This window comes from Microchirus variegatus (assembly GCF_963457635.1).
Source record: "Microchirus variegatus genome assembly, chromosome: 2".
In the NCBI taxonomy this organism is placed as follows: Eukaryota; Metazoa; Chordata; class Actinopteri; order Pleuronectiformes; family Soleidae; genus Microchirus; species Microchirus variegatus.
Window position 1 is genome coordinate 961,804 of NC_139803.1, and position 25,265 is coordinate 987,068.

The following is a 25,265-nucleotide window of genomic DNA, read 5'->3' on the forward strand; positions in this document are numbered from 1 at the left end:
GACCAAAACTTTTGGGTCAATTTTTTTATTTTATTTTGGTCGACATAGTGTAGTATGTTTTTGTAAAATTTTGGACCAATTTCTTTTTTTTAAATTGTGGTCGACAGAGTATATAGTATGACTTTTTTGTCAAATTTTGGACCAAAAATTTTGGGTCAAATTAATTTTTTAATTTTGGTCGACATAGTGTAGTATGTTTTTGTAAAATTTTGGACCAATTTCTTTTTTTTAAATTATGGTCGACAGAGTATATAGTATGACTTTTTTGTCAAATTTTGGACCAAAAATTTTGGGTCAATTTTTTTATTTTTATTTTGGTCGACATAGTGTAGTATATTTTTGTAAAATTTTGGACCAATTTCTTTTTTCAAATTGTGGTCGACATAGTATATAGTATGACTTTTTTGTCAAATTTTGGACCAAAAATTTTGGGTCAAATTAATTTTTTAATTTTGGTCGACATAGTGTAGTATGTTTTTGTAAAATTTTGGACCAATTTTTTTTTTTTTAAATTGTGGTCGACATAGTATATAGTATGACGTTATTACCAAATTTTGGACCAAAAATTTTGGGTCAATTTTTTTTTTCAAATTTTAGACGACTTAGTATAGTATGACGTTTTTGTCAAATTTTTGACCAAAAATAATAATTACAAAAAAAAAAAAAAAAAAAGTTTTCCAGCCCTTTTTGCTCTGGGGCTCCACCTGCAGACATGTTATGGTAATGCAAGCAGTAGTTCTTTGTAGATGTCATTCATGAAGTAGATTTGTAATTGTGTTGATTTATAAAGTGGAAATGCTGGTCCTCAGTATGCAGCAAGTACAAGGATGTGTATGTGTGTGTGTGTGTGTGTGTGTGTGGACGAGTGAACCCAGCTCTGAATATAAATGGCCGTATATGTAAATGTAACGCTTACATCGACACGGTGACAATATCAAACGCGTAAGAGCGCGAGCGCCGGCCGCCCGACAAACAAACGACTTCACATTAGCATAAATCAGCGAGAGAACTCTAGGCTTCGCCGCCGCCGCCTACGCTCTTCATTAATACAGCGCCGTCGCCTCCTATGGGTCGCTAATTTAATCACACCTCCCAGACCTGGTTCTCTAACTCCCCGTATCCCCTCCCTCTGGCCTCTTTACTGCACCTCTGCTCTTCTTTATATGGACAGTTCTTTTCATTAAGTGTCCTGAGCTGTGAGCGCCCCCTGCAGGCCGCCTGCATAAGACGCTGGAAAAAAAAAACAGAGTCACGGGAAACTGGAGTTTGTAAACCACTCACTCTCCTCACACCAAAGCCCATAGAGAAAACCAGTGATTTTAGCTCACAGGGACACAGGAGCTGCTGGTCTAGTGCTGCCTCGTGTGGTCACTTTGTGTCACTGAGTTAAGTCTAAATTAAATATTTTAAAAGCCGAATTCACTAAAATCAGTCATTGTAAGTTAGTGATGGAGGCAGCAGTGGATCAACAACTCCTGTGAACTCCTGTGTGCTGTGATGTTAAAATCACTGGTTTACTCTATGGACTTTGGTGTGGGAGAGTGAGTGACTTTGGTGTGGGAGAGTGAGTGGCTTACAAACGTCAGTTTACACAAAGGAAAAGTCCTTCTAACAGTGAAGATAAAGACGCGAACGTGTTCTGTAGATATCGTAGACTTAAACTGACATAGATTTAATTTGATATATTTATAAAAGGGGCTAAAAACTGAAGTTTGTAAACCACTCACTCTCCCACACCAAAGTCCATAGAGTAAACCAGTGATTTTAACATCACAGCACACAGGAGTTCACAGGAGTTGTTGATCCACTGCTGCCTCCATCACTAACTTACAATGACTTATTTTGTAAAATTCGGCTTTCAAAATATTTAATTTAGACTTAATTTAATGACACAAAGTGACCACACGAGGCAGCAGAGGACCAGCAGCGCCTGTGTCCCTGTGAGCTAAAATCACTGGTTTTCTCTATGGGCTTTGGTGTGGGAGAGTGAGTGGTTTACACGGCAACAGAACTCTTACCGAACACCCTGAGCAGCACCGATCTGGAGTTCTGGACCAGGCCCGTGGAGAAGGTGGGGATCACGGTCACAGAGTAATTGCCGGCGTCTCTGAGCTGAGCTCCTCCGATCCGGAGCTGGTTGGCGCCGATGGTGACCCGGCCTTCAAACTGAGGCACGGCGTCAACCACGGGCGAGCCGCCGCTCCACACGCCCAGGGTCACGTCGCCCTTGTACTGCCACGTCACGGACACCACCTGGGACACGGTCAGCACCGTGAACACGATCTCTGTGCCGGTCTGAACCAGGACCGGGTCTTTCTGGAACTGGATCTGCACCTGCTCCTGAGCCAGGACGTCCACAGAGAGGAGGACTGGAATATATATATATATATGTGTAAATAAACAACAAACAACAGAAATACAAAGAGAATCAGTGACTGAAAAAATAACACCACTGAAGTTTGTAAACCACTCACTCTCCCACACCAAAGTCCACTGAGAAAACCAGTGATTTTAGCTCACAGGGACACAGGAGCTGCTGGTCCTCTGCTGCCTCGTGTGGTCACTTTGTGTCACTGAATTAAGTCTAAATTAAATATTTTAAAAGCCGAATTCATTAACATAAGACATTTGAACTTAGTGATGGAGGCAGCAGTGGACATATATATATATGTATATATATATATAAACACACATATATGCATATATATATATACACATATATGCATATATATGAATATATATACACATATATATACGCATATATGCAAATATATGCGTATATATGCATATATATACATATAACCATATATATGCATATATATGTACATATATGCATGTATATATATTCATATATATGCATATATGTATGTATATATGTATATATTTATACATATATACACATATACATGCATATACAGGTATATGTATGTATGTGTATATATATATATATACACATGCATATACATATACATATACATACATACATACATATATGTATGTATGTATGTGTATATATACAAATATACATATATACATGCATATATAGATACATATACATACACATACATATATACATACACACATATATATACATACACACACATGTATATACATATACATACACATACATATATACATTTACATATACACAAACACATATATACATATACATTTACATATATACACACACATATATATACACATATACATATATATATATATATATATATATATATACACACACACACGTATACATATAAATATACATACATAAATACATATACACATATATATGTGTACCTTCAAACTGCCATAAACATTTCCAGACACACTTTAATTCACAGCTTCATTGTAAAACTCAGTCTCTACTTTAACCAAAGAAATGAAGCGACATATATATATATATTTGTGAGAAGTCAAATGATTGACGAGCAGAGACGAAGAGACGTTTATCGTGTTTGTCGACAAACACAGAATTACTCGCTCACCGCTCTGCACTTTATGTGTGACCATAAATCAGGAGTATTTACAGCGTCGCCGTGGAGACAGACGACCACAGAGTCTGCTTCACAGAGTGGAAAGAGAAGGAAACGAGACGCATTTTAATTTGCTCATTATCTAAAGCCGCTTGTTCGCGCATCACAGATAATAATTAAAGCGATAATCGGCCACATTTTCATACAATTAAACCTGAATTTCGTGGCTGTTGACGCATGATTCCACCTCCGCTCAACACTTCTTTTCTTCTCATCAACAGCTGTTTCAGATTATTATAATCTACACTTATTATTATCATTATCATTATTATTATTATTATTATTATTATCATCATTATCATTATTATCATTATTATTATTATTATTATTCTCCTAGGAGGACAGAGGGAGCACGTCAACCACCAGGGGGCGACACCGCTGGTTGTATGAAGAAGAAGAAGAAGAAGAAAATCATATTTATTTTATATATTTGATGACTCATAAATATTAGTTGTAAACATTTGCGGTAAATGTTAAAAAAAAAAAAAAAATCAACTAATGTCCTATGTTTTATCGTATTTTATTATTGTTGTTATTATTATTATTATTATATATTTTATAATTATATTTTCTTCTTTATGCCATATAAAATAATGCTGTATTTAACCCTCCGACCACTAGATGGCAGCAGACAATAATTCATTATCAATGATTTTACGTGCAGTTTTGAACAATAACAGACGTGTTTTTGTGAGTCCGTGAACGCATCACGGAGTCACGTCCAGTTACTGACTGTACATAATAAGGAAGGGAATGCGGCCGCGCAGGTTTGGTGTGTGTGTGTGTGTGTGTGTGTGTGTGTGTGTGTACCTGCTGTCACAGTCAGACTGATGAGAATCAAACGTTGTCTCATGTCTTCAGTGTGTCCTCAGTGTCCTCAGTGTCCTCAGTGTCTTCAGTGTCCTCTCAGTGTCTTCAGTGTCCTCAGTGTCTTCAGTGTCCTCTCAGTGTCTTCAGTGTCCTCAGTGTCTTCAGTCTGGTGTCTCTGGACATAAAAACACACTCTTTATTGATCATAATAATCACTTTATTCCAAAGATGTTTGACACACTCACAAATCGCTCGCGCGCGCTTCACTTCCGGTTTCCCAGGAGACAAAACTCTAACTCACCTCCGCTTTTTCCGTCTTTTCTTTCTTTTCCTTCTTTTTCGTCTTTGTCTTTTCTTCTTTCTCTCGCGTTCATGTTTGAACGGACTCGTTCGTTCGTTCGCTCGCTCGCTCGCCAACGTTCGTCTCCACTTCCGGGTTGTCCCCCGTCACCACCTGTCCGTGACACACCTGTCCTCTTAAAGGGACAGTTCCGTTTGTTTAAAAAAAATAATAATCTCTCTCGGTCGTGTCCGTCCATTACCCAGAATGCAACAGTGCCGCGACACGGCGCCGACTCATGCAATAACCATGCTCGGCCACTAGAGGTCAACACACATTAAAAACGTCTGTCCACGTCATTGACATCATTTAAATATTTCTAAAATAAGTTTGTTGCTCACAGGAAGTGACTGTAACGTGCTCAAAATGGCCGCTAGAGGGCGCTCACACACACACACAGTGACAGATGACAGAACTGTAACCTCACTACCTGACATGGACACAAGGATACTCATGTGTTAGTAAATCTTTTCTCTTGTGTGCAAAATAATGAGCTGTCCTATAAATCCACCAAGACACAGACTGCCAAATAATGAACTGTCCTATACATCCACCAAGACACCGATTGCCATATAATGAGCTGTCCTATACATCCACCAAGACACCGACTGCCAAATAATGAGCTGTCCTATACATCCACCAAGACACAGACTGCCAAATAATGAACTGTCCTATACATCTACCCAGACACAGACTGCCAAATAATGAGCTGTCCAATATATTTACCAAGACACCAACTGCCAAATAATGAGCTGTCCAATATATCTACCAAGACACTGACTGCCAAATAATGAGCTGTCCTATTTATGTACCAAGACACCGACTGCAAAATAATGAGCTCAACCAGCCACAGCTGGAACAAAGTGCTGTACTCGAATAAGAGAGTGACTGCAAAATAATGAGGTTATCTATATCTACCACCAAAGTGACTGCCAAATAATGAGCTGTTATCTATATCTACCACCAAAGTGACTGCCAAATAATGAGCTGTTCTCTATATCTACCACCAAAGTGACTGCCAAATAATGAGATATTCTCTATATCTACCACCAAAGTGACTGCCAAATAATGAGCTATTCTTTATATTTACCAACATAGCGACTGCCAAATAATGAGCTGTTCTCCATATCTACCACCAAAGTGACTGCCAAATAATGAGCTGTTCTCTATATCTACCACCAAAGTGACTGCCAAATAATGAGATATTCTCTATATCTACCACCAAAGTGACTGCCAAATAATGAGCTATTCTTTATATTTACCAACATAGCGACTGCCAAATAATGAGCTGTTCTCCATATCTACCACCAAACTGACTGCTAAATAATGAGCTGCTCTCTATATCTACCACCAGTGACTGCCAAATAATGAGCTGTTCTATACATCCACCAACAGACTGACTGCCAAACCAGCTATTCTATCCATGCACCAAGATACCTATTGCCAAATAATGAGCAATTCCATTCATCCACCAACACCTTGGTTGCAAAATAGTGAGCGACTTTATCCATCTAACATCATACATCAGATTGCTGCCAAATAATGAGCCTGTGTTCCTGAACTAAATCTCACAGAGGATTGAGAAAGAAAAAAAAAAAAATAATAATAACAAAAATAATCCCATGGATTTAAAGGGAGAATTATTTTCGAAAAACAACATTTTGAAAAAAGAATCGAGTTGTTTCCTTAGAAACGACAGTGGTTTGAAAATCCAGTGGACGCAGGGTCAGGGTCAGGGGAGGACGGTGAGGACGGGGGAGGACAGAGGGGGCGGGGCTACAGAGGAATGTCCCATTATTTAATAGAAGAAGAAAAAAAAAGAGTTAGAGAGGTTTATAATCTACAGGAAACAGAGAGGGGGGGGGGGGGAGGAGAGAGGGAGGAGGAGGAAACGAGTGAAAATAAGGTCACGCCTGAAATACTGGACCAGACCAGAGGAGACGAGACAGAAGAGACAGAGACAGAGGACAAAGGACTAAGGACAGAGGACAGAGACATAGATTCCATTTCATTTTCATTCTGGTCATAAATCCTCTCAGAGACAGAGCTTCACCTTTAACCCTCAGAGAGAGTGAACATAGTAACTGTGTTCAGGGCTTCTGTGAAAACACGGAGAACTTCAGGTGAACTCCAGTCCAGATGTTCTTCACTCCAGTCTCCAGAGTCACATTGTTGTTGTTGTTGTTGTTGTTGTTGTTATTATTCCTGCTGCTGTTGTTTCAGGACGTTAAAGGACTCGTTGTGTTTTGTTTTCATCAGCAGTGATGACTCCACCGTCTTTGTCCTGCTGCAGAGTCGTCGTCTTCGTCGTCCTGATGCTTCTTCTCAGTAAGAATCTCTCTTTATTTGTCTTTAATACAGTTATTATTTAGTCTGTAAACCACTCACTCTCCCTGCACCAAAGTCCATAGAGTAAACCAGTGATTTTAACATCACAGAGACACAGGAGTTCACAGGAGTTGTTGATCCACTGCTGCCTCCATCACTGACTTCAAACGTGTTATTTTGTCAAATTCTGCTTTAAAAATATTTAATTTAGACTTAACTCAGTGACACAAAGTGACCACACGAGGCAGCAGAGGACCATCAGCTCCTGTGTCCCTGTGAGCTAAAATCACTGGTTTTCTCTGTGGACTTTGGTGTGGGAGAGTGAGTGGTTTACAGAGTTAAACACTCACAGATATAATGAAATGCAAATAGCATAGCAGGTAGTTAGCAGGACGTACGCAGCTAGGTAGTTAATATGATGTTAAAGGTGTTAGCTACGCAGAACATAGATAGCTAGGTAGGGTCGTAAAAAGGGAGGAAGGTAGGTCATAGGTACACACTAGGTAGTAGTGTAGGTGGGTAGTGAGTAGGAGGGAAATAAGTGAGTAGCATGTTGGTAAGCTAGGTTATAGTAAGGTAGCTGTGTTGTAAATAGTATGTAGCTAGGTTATAGTAAGTTGGTTGTAAGGAGCTAGGTAGAAAAATAGGGTGGTACGTGGTAAGTATGGTAGGAATGTAATAAAAATACACGAGGCAGGAAGTAAATAGGAGATTAGGAAGTAAAGAAGGTAGCAAATGAGGTAGGGACGAGGTAGTGTTCAGAAGCGTAGGAAGCTAGGTTATAGTAAGGTAGTTATGTTGTAAATGGGACAGTAAGTAGCTAGCTAGGTAGTAGAAAGATAGCTAGGTTGCAAATAGGACAGTAGGAAGTATGTGGCTAGCTAGTAAATATGAAGGTGTTAGCTATGCAGAAAACAGATAGCTAGGTAGGGTCGTAAAAAGGGAGGGAAGGTAGGTCATAGGTACGCACTAGGTAGTAAAGTGTAGGCTAGTGAGTAGGAGGGAAATAAGTGGGTAGTTAAATATTAAATGGAAAAGTAGGAAGTTATGTAGGGAGGTAGGATGTTGCTAAGTAGCTAGGTAGAAAAAAAGGGAGGCTTTGTAGGTAAGGTAAGAAGCAAATGTAGTAAATATGTACAAGGTAGGCAGTAAATATTAGGAATTAAGTAGGTAGCAAAAGAAGTAGGGAGTGTGTTGATGCTAGGTTAGTAAGTAGCATGTTGGTAAGCTAGGTTATAGTAAGGTAGTTGTGTTGTAAATAATAGGTAGCTAGGTAGTAAGTAGGTTGTAAGCAGCTAGGTAGAAAAATAGGGTGGTACGTGGTAAGTATGGTAGGAATGTAGTAAATATACACTAGGCAGGAAGTAAATAGGAGATTAGGAAGTAAAGAAGATAGCAAATGAGGTAGGGAGCGTGTTGGTACGAGGTAGTGCGCAGTGCTTAGGAAGCTAGGTTATAGGAAAGTAGTTATGTTGTAAATAGGACAGTAAGTAGTTAGCTAGGTAGTAAATGAGGTACTGAATAGTAGGGTAGCTAGCTAGGTAGTAGGAAGATAGCTTGGTTGCAAATAGGACAGTAGGTAGTATGTAGCTAGGTGGCAAATATGAAGGTGGTAGCTAACTAGCAATTAGGAAGGTTAGTAGTAAATAGGAGTGTAGGGTGGGTAGAAAGTAGGAAGGTAAGTCGCTAGGTGCTAGGAAGTAAATTTTGGAATTTTAAGTAGATTTTGGATGTTACAGGTGTAAACATGATGATGATGATGATGATGATGATGTTCAATAACAAACGTCCATGTCTTCAGTGTGGTCTGAAGTCCACAGTCTTGTGTCCGTGGACCTGAACCAGGGTCCGATCTACATCGTCTCAGGATCCACTTTGCTGCTCAGGGCCCGGATCCACCAGGGACCCCACGACGAGGTCTCCATGGTGACGTGGACACAGGAGCCAGAGGTAACCGGACCGGAGCCCACAGTCCTGACCTGGTGTCCCGGCAAAAGCTCCACGTGTTCGAAACCCAGAGACAACGTGCGCGCGAGCGTCGACCAGCAGGAGGCGACGCTGCAGGTGAGCGCATACGACCGAGAGCGCGACGGCGGCGTTTACACCGTCACCGTCACGCAACGCAGCGGAGCCACGGTCGACGCCTACACCGTCGTCAGAGAATATGGTACAGTATGAGTCATGTGACATCAGAGGTCAATCTGAGGTCAAGTGTGGGAGGGCTGAGTCAGACGAGACACCTGTCACTCTCCCACACCAAAGTCCATAGAGTAAACCAGTGATTTTAACATCACAGCACAGTGACACAAAGTGACCACACGAGGCAGCAGAGGACCAGCAGCTCCTGTGTCCCTGTGAGCTAAAATCACTGGTTTTCTCTATGGACTTTGGTGTGGGAGAGTGAGTGATTTCACAAAAGTCTGTCTAACAGTGAAGTTAAACTTAAACTGACCTGGTTCTCACGTCCGTCTCGGTCCAGTCGCCGTCCATCACGTCTCCGTCAGCATCAACGTGTCTCACTGGTCTCTGGTGTGCGGCGAGGCCTGGGGAACGGAGCCTCGCTTCAGCTGGCTCCACGAGAGCGCCCCCATCAGCACCGCGGTGGGAAAACTCTCCAAAGACGGCACAGAGCTGTACGTGAGCACCAGGCCGATGTGTGGTCACTTCACCTGTGTGGTCAGCAACCAACTGGGCTACAGCTCTGCCACCTACACTGCAGGTGTGTGAGCGTCATGGAACCAAGTAGACCTTTGGAACTTTACGTAGAATTTTAAGTAGATTTTGGAATTTTAAGTAGAATTTTGGAAATTTAAGTAGAATTCTGGAATTTTAAGTAGAATTTTGAAAATTTAAGTAGAATTTTGTAATTTTACGTAGAATTTTAAGTAGAATTTGGAATTTTATGTAGAAGTTTTGAATTTTACGTAGAATTTTAGAATTTTAAGTAGATTTTGGAATTTTAAGCAGAATTTTGGAATTTTAAGTAGATTTTGGAACTTTAAGTAGAATTTTGGAATTTTAAGTAGATTTTGGAACTTTAAGTGAAATTTTGGAACTTTAAGTAGAATCTTGGAATTTTAAGTAGAATTTTTGGAACTTTAAGTAGATTTTGGAATTTTATGTAGAATTTTGGAATATTAAGTAGAATTTTTGAATTTTAAGTAGAATTTTTCAATTTTAAGTAGAATTTTTCAAATTTAAGTAGAATTTTAAGTAGATTTTGTAACTTTAAGTGGAATTTGTGGAATTTTGGAACTTGAAGAAGAATTTTGGAATTTTAATTATATTTTGGAACTTAAAGTAGAACTTTGGAATTTTAAGTGGAATTTTGAAAATTTTAAGTATATTTTGGAACTTTAAGTAGAATTTGGAATTTTAAGTAGAATTTGATATTTTAAGTAGAACTTTGAAATTATAAGGAGAATTTTGGAAGTTAAAGTAGAAGTAGATTTTTACGTATATTTAACTTTAATCCACAGTCTCTATGGGCTTTGGTGTGGGAGAGTGAGTGGTTTACAAACTTCAGTTTCCTGTTATTAAAGTCTGTCTAACAGTGAGATAGACGTTGTAGACTGTGCGGACTTGTTACAGTGTGTGTGTGTGTGTGTGTGTGTGGTGATTGTCTTTCTCGTCAGATCCCTGTGAGTCAGCAGGGGGCAGCAGAGGGTCGACAGCAGCCATTGTGTGTCTCGTCCTCCTGTTGATCATTGGAGCAGTGTTGGTTTTTCTGCTGTGGCGGTACAGTAACACACACACACACACACACACACACACACACACACACACACACACACACACACACACACACACCTGACATGACCCCGACACAGTTTAAACTCAAACGTCAGTTTCCTGTTGTTAAAGTCCGTCTCACAGTTAAAGATAAAGACGTCAACAGGTTCCTAAAGACGTCTCAGACCTGATCTGACCTCATTAGGACAGTCTTTTGTTTGGCGTTGTGGGCGGCGGCCATGTTTTCACACAAAAACAACAACTGTCCCTTTAAATCTGTGTTTTCAGGAGGCGGAGTCACAACTATCGAGGAGAAATCCTTCATGAACCTCTGGATGCTTACATCTGAGCCTTTAGTCCTGACACTCAGGAGAACAGGAAGTGGACTGGAGGGACTTCCTGTCTGGTCCAGTCAGAACGACCTCACTCTTTAACGTGTGTCTACAGCGCCTCCTGCTGGTCGTAATCTGACACTGTGGACTGATGATGATGTCTATATATTTGTTACGTTTGTATCCAAATGTGTTTTTGTTACAAAGATGTTGATAAAAAGTGTCTTTTTTGGATTTTTTTTATCTCACGATTGTTGTTTTCTGTGTGGTCTTTGGTGTGAGAGAGTGAGTGGTTGAAACACATGACACTAAATGACCTCTGTATGACCTCTGTATGACCTCTGTATGACCTCTGAACTGTTGAACATTAGATCATCTTTAAAAAACAGACGCTGATGAACTCTGATGAGAAGTGAAGGCCAAAGCAGTCGATCACAGATCACTCATAAATGTACTGTATTACTGTGATTCTGCAGTATTTTCTTTTATATATACTGTGTATTACTGCGACTCTCTTATAAATACTTTAAACTGTACAGTCACAAAAAAATAAAACCCGTGGCTCCGCCCACATCATCTGACTCTTATTATTTCATTGAACATTTTTCAATAATGAGGTTTTTTAAAATCCCAAACATACTTTATTTAACTTAATGGATGAATAGTTTTTTTAAAATGTATTTTTATATTTATATATGTATATATACATATATGTAATGTGTACATATATATATATCTGTACATATATAATCATACATACATATATATACATTCATACGTATATACACATACATACAAATGTATATACACATACATACATACATACATATACATACATACATACATACATATACATACATACGTGTATATACACATACACACATACATATACATACATACATACGTATATACACATACATACATATGTATATACACATACATAAATACATATATACACATACATAAATACATACATACATACACATACATACATACATATACACATACATACGGTTATACACATACATACATATATACGTATATATACACACATACATACACACATACATACGTACGTATATTCACATAAATGCATAGGTTTACACATATATACATACATACACATACAGATCTACATATATACACATACATACGTATATACACATACATACATACGTATACATATATACGTGTATATACACATACGTTCATACATATAAACACATACATACATATATAAGTATATACACATACATACATACGTATGTACACATATATACATATATACACATACATATGTATATACACATACATACGTATACATTTATATACGTGTATATAAACATACATACATACGTATACATAAATAAAGGTGTATTTACACATACTTACGTGTATATACACATACATACATACATACATACATATATACACATACATACATATATATTTATATATGCAGAATCAAACAGCTGTTTGCCTTCTGTTTCTTGGTAAACTGCTCCCCCTCCTGGTGAAAGAGTGAAACTACAGGAGGATGGAGAACATCATAGACAGTTAAAAACGTCATTATTAAACCTCGTTGTTTAAAAGTAAACGATGCTAACGATGCTAACGATGCTAACGTTCACTGAACTCTTTCCTTTTCTGACGAACTTTCACTCTTTTCCTCACGTCATCTTCTTGTTTAAAAAAGAAAGAGAAGTAAATTATAAAAATTTCTAAATCACGTTTCTTCAGCATCTCTTTATTTCACACCGTCGTCTCGGCTTTTCTTCACCGGCTAACGGACGCTAACAATCTCACAATTTACAAAAAAAACAAAAAGTCGGACGACGTGAGAAACTCTAAGTTATGATTTTATCGGATTTAAACTCGTACATGTTGGTTTTCAGATTTAAAAACCCTGAGGGGCGGAGCCTATTATCGGTGTTTAACATTCGCCGTGTTCGTAACGAATGTTTCTGTAATTTTCGCGACATCCTTCTGTCACACAATCGCGATTTTTATATAACGCAAGTTAGTTTAACTGTGTTTCCCGTGTCAGTAAACTAAGACTAATGTTACGCAAAAAAAAAAAAAACGGTAAAAAAAACTCCCCCTGGTCCCCCTGTTTTTTTACGATTTTTACACATTCCAAATCATCGCGATGATGGACAAATTCCCGACAATCAACTTACTGTGACGCCATTTTTATTGCGATAAAAATTATAAATCATCTCGTTCAGCGGAAATAAAGAAAAAAAAAAAAGGGGGAGGAGATTATGAACCAGAACTCCTCCTATTTTTTTTTTTCTTTTTTCTTTATTTCCGCTGAACGAGACGATTTATAATTTTATTGCAATAAAAATGACGATTTTTTGTTTTCTTTATTTCTGGCTCCTCCCCCTCATAATGTTGCGGTTGTTTGTCTCAAAGAATAAGGCGGAGTCAACGTGGAGAGGGAGGGGCTTAAGGCCTCCAAGCTAGCTCCGCCCCCTCTTCCAGCCGCTCTCAATAAACACACCATAAAATATATATATATATATACATGATATATATATATATTTAAAGATCAACAACACATTTAAAGCAGACGACAAAAATCAAAAGTCATTTTTGCGACAAAGTTCCTTTTGTTAAACAGTTATAGTGATTTATTTTGACTCTAAAATAGTTACTGTAGAAGAATATCGCAGTCAGGCATCAACGACTCAAGCAAATATACGTCAGAATAAAAGCCACTTCCTGTTCCGTCACGTCGCAGAACAGATGCAGCATAACAAGGTCAGTGAGGAGCAGCTTTTCTCTTTATCCCTCTTTTTTTTATCCGTCATTTTCACCTGCTGGACAGAAACGGTACTGACGAGGAGGAGGACGCGGTGACGACGAAGCCCCGCCCCCCCCCGAACACTTTGTTTTTGTTTGTTTTCAAGCATCAGAGTCGTCAACATTAGCCACATAAAAATAAGACTTTTTATCAAATCTACGTCAGTTTAAGTCTTTATCTTCACTGTGAGACGGAGTTTTCACTCTCTCACACCAAAGTCACTCACTCTCCCACACCAAGGTTGTTGATCACTGCTGCCTCCATCACTAACTTACAATGACTGATTTTAGTGAATTCGGCTTTTTAAAATATTTAATTTAGACTTAACTCAGTGACACAAAGTGACCACACGAGGCAGCAGAGGACCAGCAGCTCCTGTTTTCCCTGTGAGCTAAAATCGCTGGTTTTCTCTATGGACTTTGGTGTGGGAGAGTGAGCGGTGACGTAAGACGTCGTCGACTTAAACTGACGTTTGTTATGCGGCTAAAGTTGGTTCTCAGCAGCAGGGGGCGCCGACGACGCGTCAGTGCCTTGCGTAACGACCACACCTGACAAAACCCGGTCTTAATGTCTTTAGTGTCAACATTACATACATGTCAGTGTGTGTGTGTGTGTGTGTGTGTGTTCTTGTACTTGCGGCATACTGAGGACCAGTGAGGGGTTTTTAAACCAACAAAGTGAGGTCATTTTTACAAAGTGAGGACAATTTGAACCGGTCCTCACTTTGTCTTCGTTGAAATCACTTCCTTAGGTTGTAAACATGCTATACTCAGGTTTTAGGTCCTCAATTTGGTACAAAAACCTGTTTTCCAGCCCTGGTGTTTCACACACTTTTGCTCTGGGGCTCCATTTGCAGACATGTTATGGTACTGCACAATAGATATTTGAAATTGTGTTGATTTACAAAGATAATGGAAATGCTGATGGAAGATGGAATTTTCAAATGTTGGGTCAACTTTTTTTTTTCAAATGTTGGGTCAAATTTTTCTTTTTTTAATTTTGGGTCAAATTTTTTTTTAAAATGTTGGGTCAAATTTTTTTTTCAAATTTTGGGTCAATTTTTTTTTTTAAATTTTGGGTCAAATCTTTTTTTTAAATGTGTCAATTTTTTTTTCCTCAAATTTTGGGTCAAAATTTTTTTTTTTTTAAATTTTGGGTCAAAAATTTTTTTTTTTCAAGTTTTGGGTCAATTTTTTTTTCAAATTTTGGGTAAAAAATTTTTTTCCTAATTTTTTTTTTCAAATTTTGGATGACATAGTATAGTATGACGTTTTTTTTCAAATTTTGGACGACACAGCACAGTATGATGTTTTTGTCAAAGTTTGGACCAAAAATTTAAAAAAAAAAAAAATAAAATCGAAAAAGTTTTCCAGCCCTTTTTGCTCTGGGGCTCCACCTGCAGACATTTTCATGGTACTGCACCCAGTGGTTCTTTATCGATGTCATTCACGAAGTAGATATTTGTAATTGTGTTGATTTATAAAGTGTAAAGTATAATGCTGGTCCTCACTGTGTCAGCACTTTTACCCGGTCCTCAGTATGCAGCGAGTACAAGAATGTGTGTGTGTGTGTGTGTGTGTGTACAGGTAAACTCTATGTTTTTAATCGTTCAGTATCAGCACCATCGAGAGGAAAGGCACTTTCTGTGGACTGTTTTATTTTTCCTCACTCCATCGCTTTCTAAGGGGGGGGGGGGGTTAATAATAATAATAATAATAATAATAATAATAATAATAAAAATAAAAAAACAGGGTTATCAATGGACAGAGATGTTTTAGGAGTTAATTTTGGTCTTTTTTTTTTAAATCATGGAGGTGTTTCTGCTTTGGTCTGAAGAACAAAGTTCACCTTCTTCATCATCACAGAGAAACAGATAAAGATAAAGTCTACATTTCTGCAGCAAACGTCTCGTCGTAAAGGCTTAAAAAATAAAAATAAAAAATAAAAACGTGTTCTGACCGTCGCAGACAGAGTCGTTTCAACAGAGCTCAGGTTCAGGAAAACGGGGTCAAATTCGAGCATTTTCAAGGTCACTTTTCAAGCCTTTTCTTTCTCTGTGAGAACTAAATGTAAGAAGAGAGAGAGAGAGAGAGAGAGAGAGAGAGAGAGAGAGAGAGAGAGAGAGAGAGAGAGAGAACGACATTGAAGATTAAAGGTGAGTAAAGACACCAGAGGTCAGAGGTCAAACTGAGGAGGACGACAGGATGTTCGTATTTCTTTGATCACCTTGAAATAACACTTTCAAAAAAGTACAAATAATAATAATAATAATAATAATAATGATAAAAAAAACTTGGCCATAAAAGGGAAAGTTTGAAGGTTAAATCTTTGTGTATTTGTCAGCTCAACGAAGTTTGTAAACCACTCACTCTCCTCACACCAAAGCCCATAGAGAAAACCAGTGATTTTAGCTCACAGGGACACAGAAGCTGCTGGTCCTCTGCTGCCTCGTGTGGTCACTGTGTTAAGTCTAAATGAAATATTTAAAAAGACGAATTTTGCAAAATAACGAAGTCCATAGGTTTTCTCTATGGACTTTGGTGCAGGGACGTCAGGGAGTTAAAGAAGAAGCTAAAATCAGTTTTTTCCTTTGCGTCACTGTTCCCGTCTTCGCAGAGATCGAACCTCCTCACAGCCAGGGGGCGCTCACAGCTCCTAAACAACCCCTAAAAACTAACCCTTTAACCCTCGTTCCTCTTCACAGCGTCCACTTTTTACGAACGTCTAAACAAAAACAAAAACACTGATCGATGAAGCGTTTCACGTCTTTTAAAAGTCGCCGTCAATAACAGTGCGACAGTCACACACACACACACACACACACACACACACACGCACACGTCTGTTACAGTGACACAGAAACATTCTATTGCGATGATAATATTAATATTATTAATAATAAATCTTTTTCTCTCTTACTTTATCACGATACATTTATTATTAAGATTAATATTTTTAGTCGACATTTTTTTTTTTTCCCGTTAGCAAAAATAAGTGGTGTGCAATACATAATTTAAAATGTACAAATATACTTCTTTTTTTTTTTAAAGGCTTCCAGGCCTCCGTCCACACGAGGTGGGAGGAGCCTGTTGAGAGGCGGTCCAACAACAAACCTCACTGTACCATTAGAGGGCGCTCACTCACGCGTAGGGATGGGTATCGTTTGGATGGCTTAGCGCTGACGACGCTTTTCAAACGTTTCAGACTTCCACCACCAGAGGGCGGGCTCGTCCGCGGCTTCACTGACGTCGTCTCTGCGGCCGTTAAAGTTCTTTAGCGGTAGCTACTCATTTAAACATCGCGATTGTTAGCTTCTTTAAAGTGAAGTTAACAGTCGCTACTCATTTAAACATCGCGATTGTTAGCTTCTTTAAAGTGAAGTTAACGGTAGCTACACATTTAAACATCGCGATTGTTAGCTTCTTTAAAGTGAAGTTAACAGTCGCTACGCATTTAAACATCGCGATTGTTAGCTTCTTCAAGGGCCGTGATAGTTGTGATATCAACTTGCCCGAGCTTCTTTGGAGCGATGCTAACAACAGCGACACGTCACAGGTGTTAGGTTCTTTAAAGTTATGCTAACAGTAGCTACACATTTAGACATCGCAATGGTTAGCTTCCTTAAAGTAAAGCTAACAGTCGCTGCACATTATGGTCGCCGCTTTAAAGTGATGCTAACAATAGCAACACATTTAGCCATGAGGTGTTATGCTAACATGACCTACACGTATAAGCATCAAGAGTTTTAGTGTCTTTAAAGTGATGCTAACAGTAGCTACAATTTTTAATATCAACTGGCGTGTGCTTCTTTGGAATGATGCTAACAATAGCGACACGTTCAAGCATTAAGAGTGGCAGCTTCTTTAAAGTGACGCTAACAGTGGCGCCACATTTGACACGTAGGCGTTAGCGTGCTCTGCGTGAAGCTAAAAACAGTGACGCGTTTTAACCGTAATGAGCGTTAGCTTCATTCAGGATACAAGTGGCTTTTGCGTCCAAGCCACGACGACGACGTAAACGAAGCAGAGCGACGTCAGGCAGCTAGCTTCTCCATCGTTAGCTTCGAAAGTCGAGAATTGGAAAAGCTTTTTTGTGTTTTTACCGATTCCAAACCGTTAGCATAAAAATCGAGAGCAGCGCCGCACGGCCTGAAGCTCATCGACCATCTATCGGTACAGTCCGACTCAGTACCGTTTACTTCGCGATACCCATCCCTGGCTCTCGCCGCACATCCGAAATCCAGAAGTCCGCGAACCCGACGGCAGCAGCAGCGAGACTTTGTCCCGTTCTTCAGTGAGACAGGTTCGTCTCCTTCAGTGAGACAGGTTCACATCGGTTAGCACCACGACTGTGTTCAGTCCACAAACACACGCTTCATTTAGTGCAGATAACGTTTAAAAACCACCACCGCCGCCCCCTACTGGACGGGCTGCAGGTTCTGTTCCGGTCTGAAGTCCAGTCCAGTTTGAGTTCTGGACCGGTGACACGTACACACGGGTCTAGTAGCTAACGGTAGCTACTCGTTTAAACATTGCGATTGTTAGCTTCTTTAAAATAAAGTTAACAGACGCGACACATTGTAGCACAAGTGGTAGCTGCGATCCACGCCGTTTGATCCGGCGATCCCGCCTACTGCAGCTTTAACGTCCGACCCCGCCCACGTACGTGAACTCCGCCCCCTGTTTCTAATCAAACGAAGTGTAGCAGCTGGATCCGTAAAAGTGAATATTAAGCTAACGACGGATCGGCGAACACCGCAGCGAGAGGCTAACGTCGCAAATGTACACGATCGACGGGATCGCGACGGACAGAAAAGTTCGTCAGGAGACGACAAGTTGACAAAGTCGACGTTTTTGGGCCGGTGGCGAACAATCATTTACATCATCGAGAAGTAATTTGGTCCATGAAATGTCGTAATTATCGGTTACAGCCCGAATCAAATAATAATTCTGTTTGAACGCAACAACGTGAAATATTTTACGATAAGCGATGGCGTCCGTCACTTGAATCGACTTTTGTCGTCTCTGCGACCATTTAACGTCTTTAAAGTGACACGAACATCGTTAGCTTCTTTAAGGGCCGCTAACCATAGCTACAATTTTGCCAGAGCTAGCCCGAATCCTTTTTTCGTGAAAAACCAAGTTTGACGTCTCAGCGTTCTCTCTGCGAACTCTGGGAAAACGACCGTATCCATTCCTTCGCGTACCAGAGTAAAAACGGGTACGGCACAGTCAAGGGCGGAGCTAGACTGACTCCGCCCACAACAGCATTTACGTCGCGTTTGTACGACATCGCCGGGCGCAGACCACACCCCCTCAGTCCGAAACGCTGGCCCGATCCAGGACTTTAACTGTACCGAACCGAACCGAACTGTACCGTACGGAAACGTCGCGTGAACAAGGCTTCGGAAGCTTCGGGTGAAACTTTCTTTTAGCCACAAAACAAACAAACAAACAAACAAACAAACAAAGGGGCGTCGTCGTAAGGCTGTGCAGCTTCTAACCGTCAAAACACGTCCACGTCCACCAGGCACTTAAACTCTACGACCTCCCCACGACTCTTTCCAAAATCCTTCAATTCAAGTAAAAAACATCAAAACTAGCATAAACTGCACTCGCACCGTTTTCGTCTCGCTGAGGAGAAACCAAATGTGGAAACTGTTTCTATCGTAGTTTGGTTCTTTTCCTTCTTTTTTTTACTTCAAACGTCCTCGTTTGACCGATTATTGCAGTGTTTCCTGACCCTGATCCTCAGGGAACGCTGCCGTGCCGTGTTTTACATGTGACCGTGCTCCGAAAAACACCTGATTCAGATAAATCATCAGCTCGTAAAAATCAAGATCTGCAGGAACCTGACCGTCAACTTGTCATGTAATTTAATGTTTCAATTAACATTGAATTAAAAAATAAATTCAAAATTTTTGTTTCAACTTGTCATTAAAAAATAAAAATTTTGTTTCAATGAATGTTTCAACTTCTGTCAATTTCTTTTTTAAAAATGTTATATTTCAATTTTTGTCCATTTCTTTCCCTAAAAATGTAATGTTGCGACTTTTGTCAATTTTTGTTTTTTTAAATTAATATTTCTTTTGTTAAAATTTTTTTTCCAAAAATGTTATATTTAAATTTTTGTCAAATATTTATCCTAAAAATTTAATGTTGGAACTTTTGTCTTTTTTTTTTTTTTTTCAATTAATGTTTAAACTTTTGTCAATTAAAAAAAAAGTTGTATTTCAATTTTCGGAAAAAAAAATTCTAAAAAGTTCATGTTTTTTCAACGTTTGTCAATTTCTTTTAGAAAATTTTTTTTATATTTAAATTTGTCCTTTTTTTCCTTCTAAAATTTAATGTTTCAACTTTTGTCAATTTGTCTTTTTTTTAAATGAATGTTTCAAAAACAACAAATTACGTTTTTTGTTTTTTTTTTGAAAAAAAAAAAATTCTAAAAAATTGTCAAATTTGGTATGACTTTTAATTAAAAAAAAAATGCTATATTTCAACTTTTGCTATTTATTATTAGTATTATTATTTTTAAATGTAATGTTTTATCTGCCTCAGGTGTGTGTTGGAGCAGGGTAACATGTAAAACGTGGCAGGACAGTGATCCCTGAGGATCAGGATTAGGAAACACTGGATTATTGCACTAGAGGAAAACAACAAAAACGACCGCCTCAGAATCACCAGAGAGAAAAGTGAGATAAAGATAAAGCACTGGAGGAAGAAATGATGACATTTAGGATTACACGTTTAAATGATTTAAAAAAAAAACAACAAAACAAACAATAATAATAATAATAATAATAATAATAATGGAAAAATAACAGTGTTATACTTTAAATAAAACTCTTACATGGCTGCGTTTAAGCAATTTGATATAGAAATCAGCCACTGTGTTTAAAATGTGACGCAGCTCGTCATACCTCGTCCGGCCAACAGGTGGCAGTGTGTGGAACTGCTGACCACACACACACACAAGAGAAGAGAGGAAATACAGCGAGGGGAAAATAATAATAATAATAATAATAATAAGTGGGAAAACTCCGCCTCTTCTCTGCTCTGATTGGACGACAAATGAATGTGAAAAAGTGCTGCTGCTCAAAACTTGACTTGAGGTACGAGTGACAAAAGAAGAAGAAGAAGAAAGAAAACACAGATAAAAAGAGGGCGGAGCTGCTGTGAGAGGGCGGAGCTTAAAACAACACGTTGGCTGGTTTGGTTTTGCATAATAGTCTCTCTCTCTCTCTCTCTCTCTCTCTCTCTCTCTCTCTCTCTCTCTCTCTCTCTCTCTCTCTCTCTCTCGTCTGTTTGTGTTTAAAAGCCACGTTAGCGTCCTCAGTCCAGTGTGGGTGTGTCTCCTCGTCTCCTCGTCTCCTCGTCTCCTCGTCTCCTTCCCTCTGCACAGTGTAAGGTCCGGATTGACGAGGCGTCTGGTGTGTGTGTGTGTGTGTGTGTGTGTGTGTGTGTGTGGGCGGAGCTTAGGCGAAGTACATGGTCCTCAGGGTGTCGTGGTGGATCTGAACAGCTTTGGCCAACGCCTGTGGATCACGACCGTTACTCTGACCAGACACATGGCTGCCCTCCGCACTGTGGGGGGGGGGAGAGAGAGAGTGTGAGAGAGTGATATAGTGAGTGAGAGAGAGAGTGTGAGAGTGTGAGATAGTGATATAGTGAGTGAGAGAGAGAGTGTGTGAGAGTGAGTAAGAGAGATAGTGAGAGAGAGTGTAAGATAGTGAGAATGAGAGAGTGAGATAGTGAGAGTCAGTGAGAGTGTGAGATAGTGAGTCAGTGAGTGAGAGAATGTGAGAGTGAGAGAGATAGTGAGTGAGTGTGAGATCGTATGAGAGAGTGTGAGTGAGATAGTGAGAATGAGAGAGAGTGAGATAGTGAGAGAGAGTGAGAGAGTGAGATAGTGAGAGAGAGTGAGAGATAGTAAGATAGAGAGAGAGTGAGATAGTGAGAATGAGAGATTGATATAGTGATCGTGAGAGTGAGATAGTGTGAGAGAGTGAGTGAGTGAGAGAGTGAGATAGTGAGTGTGAGAGAGTGTGAGTGTGTGAAAGAGAGTGAGATAGTGAGAATGAGAGAGATAGTGAGAGATAGTGAGAGAGTGTGAGAGATAGTGAGAATGAGAGTGTGAGATAGTGAGTGTATGTGAGAGAGTGAGAGAGAGTGAGTGTGTGAGAGAGAGTGAGAGATAGTGAGAATTAGAGAGTGTGAGATAGTGTGTGGGAGAGATAGTGAGAGAGTGTGAGAATGAAAGAGAGTGAGATAGTGAGCGTGTGAGAGACGAGATCGTGAGAGTGAGAATAAGAGTGAGTGTGTGTGTGAGAGTGTAAGAGATAGTGAGTGTGTGAGAGAGAATGAGAGAGAGAGTGAGATTGTGAGTGAGATAGTGAGAATGAGAGTGTGAGAGAGAGTGAGTGTGTGTGAGAGAGTGAGAGATAGTGAGCGTGTGAGATAGATTGTGAGAGTGATATAGTGAGAGGGAGATGACAGTGATGTAACAAAATAAAACAAACACACACGATGCTATGATTCACAATATAAACAATATATTTACGAGGCAAAACGATAAAAAAATAATAAATACAGAAATAACCTGTATCTGTTAGTCTGGTCTGGATCAGGTGAAACCAGGACTAAATGAATCCAGGTAAACTCACCTGTCGTGTTCTTTGTCCACCAGGTGGTATCGAGCGCGGAAGGCCACCAGGTGAGCGTAGTAAGCTGGAGCAGGGATGGACACTGAGCGTGTGCAGCGTACGTAAGTGTGGCACAACTGGTAAGTGAGCAACTGGAACTCATCAGCCGTGAAACAGTTATCGTCCCACAGGACGTGATAGTGAGAGGGTCGACTGGTGCCCTGAGACGACAACAACAACAACAAAAACAACAACACAACACAACACATCGATGAGATCAGGGTTTAGACATAAACATGTAAGGGTCGACTGGTGCCCTGAGACAACAACAACAAAAACAACAACAACAACAACAACACACTGATGAGATCAGGGTTTAAATATATATAACCCTTTACGGGTAGTTCGCATTTTTATTTTTTAAGTGTGGATGTGTGAGGTGGTGACTGTGTGAAGTAGACAAGCTAACCACAGAGCACTGGGATTTTAAGTAGATTTTGTAACTTTAAGTAAAATTTGTAACTTTAAGTTGATTTTGGAAAATTAAGTAGATTTTGGAAAATTAAGTAGATTTTAGACTTTAAGAAGAATTTTGGAATTTTAAGTGGATTTTGTTACTTTAACTTTAAGTAGAATTTTGTAACTTGAAGTAGAATTTTGTAAATTAAAGTAGACAAGATAACCACAGCGCACCCGAATTTTAAGTAGATTTTGGAAAATGTAGATTTTGTAACTTTAAGTAGAATTTTGGAATTTTCAGTAGAATTTTGGAATTTTAAGTAGATTTTGGAAAATTAAGTAGATTTTGTAACTTTAAGTAGAATTTTGGAATTTTAAGTAGATTTTGTAACTTTAAGTAAAATTTTGAACTTTAAGTTGATTTTGGAAAATCAAGTAGATTTTGGAAAATTAAGTAGATTTTGGAAAATTAAGTAGATTTTAGACTTTAAGAAGAATTTTGGAATTTTAAGTGGATTTTGTTACTTTAACTTTAAGTAGAATTTTGTAACTTTAAGTAGAATTTTGTAACTTTAAGTAGAATTTTGTAACTTAAAGTAGAATTTGTAACTTTAGGTAGATATTGTAAATCCAAGTCGATTTTTGGAGTTTAGTCGATTTTTGGAATTTTAAGTAGAATTTTGTAACTTTAAATAGATTTTCGAACTGATTTTCTCCATGGGCTTTGGTGTGGGAGAGTGAGTGGTTTCCAAACCTCAGTTTCCTGTTGTTAAAGTCTGTCTAACAGTTAAAGATAAAGACGTGAACGTGTTCTTAAATCGTAGACGTAAACATCGCTAACATCACACACACACACACACACACACACAAACCTCACCTGTATTCCAGCGTGACTGCAGAGGTAAAAGTCAAACTCGTACGGATGAGTGATGTCCGTGTCCACGGTCGTACCAGCAGGAATGTTTCCACTGCGTCCGACCTGCATTCACAAACACAACCATGTCGCTTATCAGAACCTTCAAGTGACTTGACGCAACAGGACGTCGGCCATTTTTTAATTTGGCGTCCATCTTGGCTATTTTGTGCAATGTTTTCGTAGATGAGTGAACTCGGCGGAGCACGTCAATCGTAGCAATTTGGACTAAAACACATCAAAGTTTCAAAAGGGGCGTGGCCACAAAAACACAACAGGAAGTCAGCCATTTTGAATTTAGACACAAAACAGGAAGTGCCCTGTAACTCGGCCGTACGTCGACCGATCCGCTCAAAACTTCATTTGTGAGACCAGGGACCTGCCCTGAACATGTCTGCGTGCCATGACCTGCACACAGGAAGTAGGTCGCTGACAGAAAAGGACTTAGCTCTTGGGTTTCATTCAGTCCATGAGGCTCAATGCTTCCCTCAATAACAGATGTTTAATCAGGACTGTTGTTTTAATCTCCACGACGACAACCGGACAAAAATAACTAGTTGATGGAGCAGAGCATGTAAAAAGGTCGACTTAGTGCTTCAAAAACCAGCCAATTAAAAAGCCTCATGGTCGAGAGAGGTCGGCGCTTCATGCGCTGAAAAGTCCGACCCTGGGTCCTCGAGTACCACTCCACGGCTCTCAGTTAGCAGCCAGCGCTAATGCTTTAATCGAACGTAATTACAGCGTTTAGCGGGGGAAACGGCAGCGTCCGGCTGATAACTGGAGGTAATTAAGGAGCGTGAACACACACACACACACACACACACACACACACACACACACACACATCAACAAGAATTCAAACATGGACAAAATCCCATTTTTAAATGTGCATCCCAACCCTTCTATGATCGTGGTCAGGACTCACCCTTTCGTTGCGGTCGGCACAGAAGAGACGCGTGTGGTGACGCTTCTGTACGACGATGTAAGTGATGCCAGGCTGATACTCTTTCTCCAGACTGATGCAGGCCTCACGGATGGCCAGCAGCTCATAATACAGCACCTGAACAAACACCAGACTCAGTCAAGACTCAGCGGGTGAAAAATAATCACACAATATTTCATCCGCCAATAAAATACATCCAGGAGATCGACCTTTCATTATTAGACTGTAAATATTATGTAATGACAAATTACATAATAATGACAAATGAAAAATTGAAAATCAGCCCTAATTTATATCAAAAATGTAACGAAATAAAATGATAAAACGTGAGAATAATGACTTGTGGATTAAAATAGATGGATATTTTCAGGATTTTTCAAAAGTCAGAAAAATATGTTTGGCCCAAAATTTGACAAAAAAAA

General features: G+C 39.3%; 2 protein-coding genes across 3 annotated transcripts in view; one reads left to right on the plus strand and one right to left on the minus strand.

Moving 5' to 3' along the window:
- The first annotated feature begins 6,654 nt into the window (after nt 1-6,654).
- Nucleotides 6,655-11,599, plus strand: LOC310944487 (uncharacterized protein). Of its 2 annotated transcripts, none has more exons than XM_083910283.1 (6): nt 6,655-6,809; nt 6,946-7,014; nt 8,816-9,181; nt 9,494-9,733; nt 10,650-10,752; nt 11,035-11,599. In XM_083910283.1, the coding sequence occupies exons 2-6, from the start codon at nt 6,951-6,953 to the stop codon at nt 11,093-11,095; spliced, it is 834 nt and encodes a 277-aa protein (XP_083766409.1). In that variant the 5' UTR covers nt 6,655-6,809; nt 6,946-6,950; the 3' UTR covers nt 11,096-11,599. The 2 variants fall into 2 exon arrangements, with proteins under 2 accessions (XP_083766409.1, XP_083766408.1); XM_083910282.1 differs by having other exon boundaries at nt 6,949-7,014.
- A 9,689-nt stretch (nt 11,600-21,288) lies between these two features.
- The window catches only part of ago3a (argonaute RISC catalytic component 3a), a 28,895-nt gene continuing 24,918 nt past the window's right edge, over nt 21,289-25,265 (minus strand). Inside the window, exons 16-19 of the mRNA XM_083910669.1 lie at nt 24,826-24,960; nt 23,865-23,966; nt 22,550-22,749; nt 21,289-21,470 (exon numbers count right to left, since the gene is read on the minus strand). Coding sequence (XP_083766795.1) covers nt 21,362-21,470; nt 22,550-22,749; nt 23,865-23,966; nt 24,826-24,960 — 546 coding nt within the window. The 3' untranslated portion in view covers nt 21,289-21,361. The remainder of the gene's footprint in view (nt 21,471-22,549; nt 22,750-23,864; nt 23,967-24,825; nt 24,961-25,265) is intronic.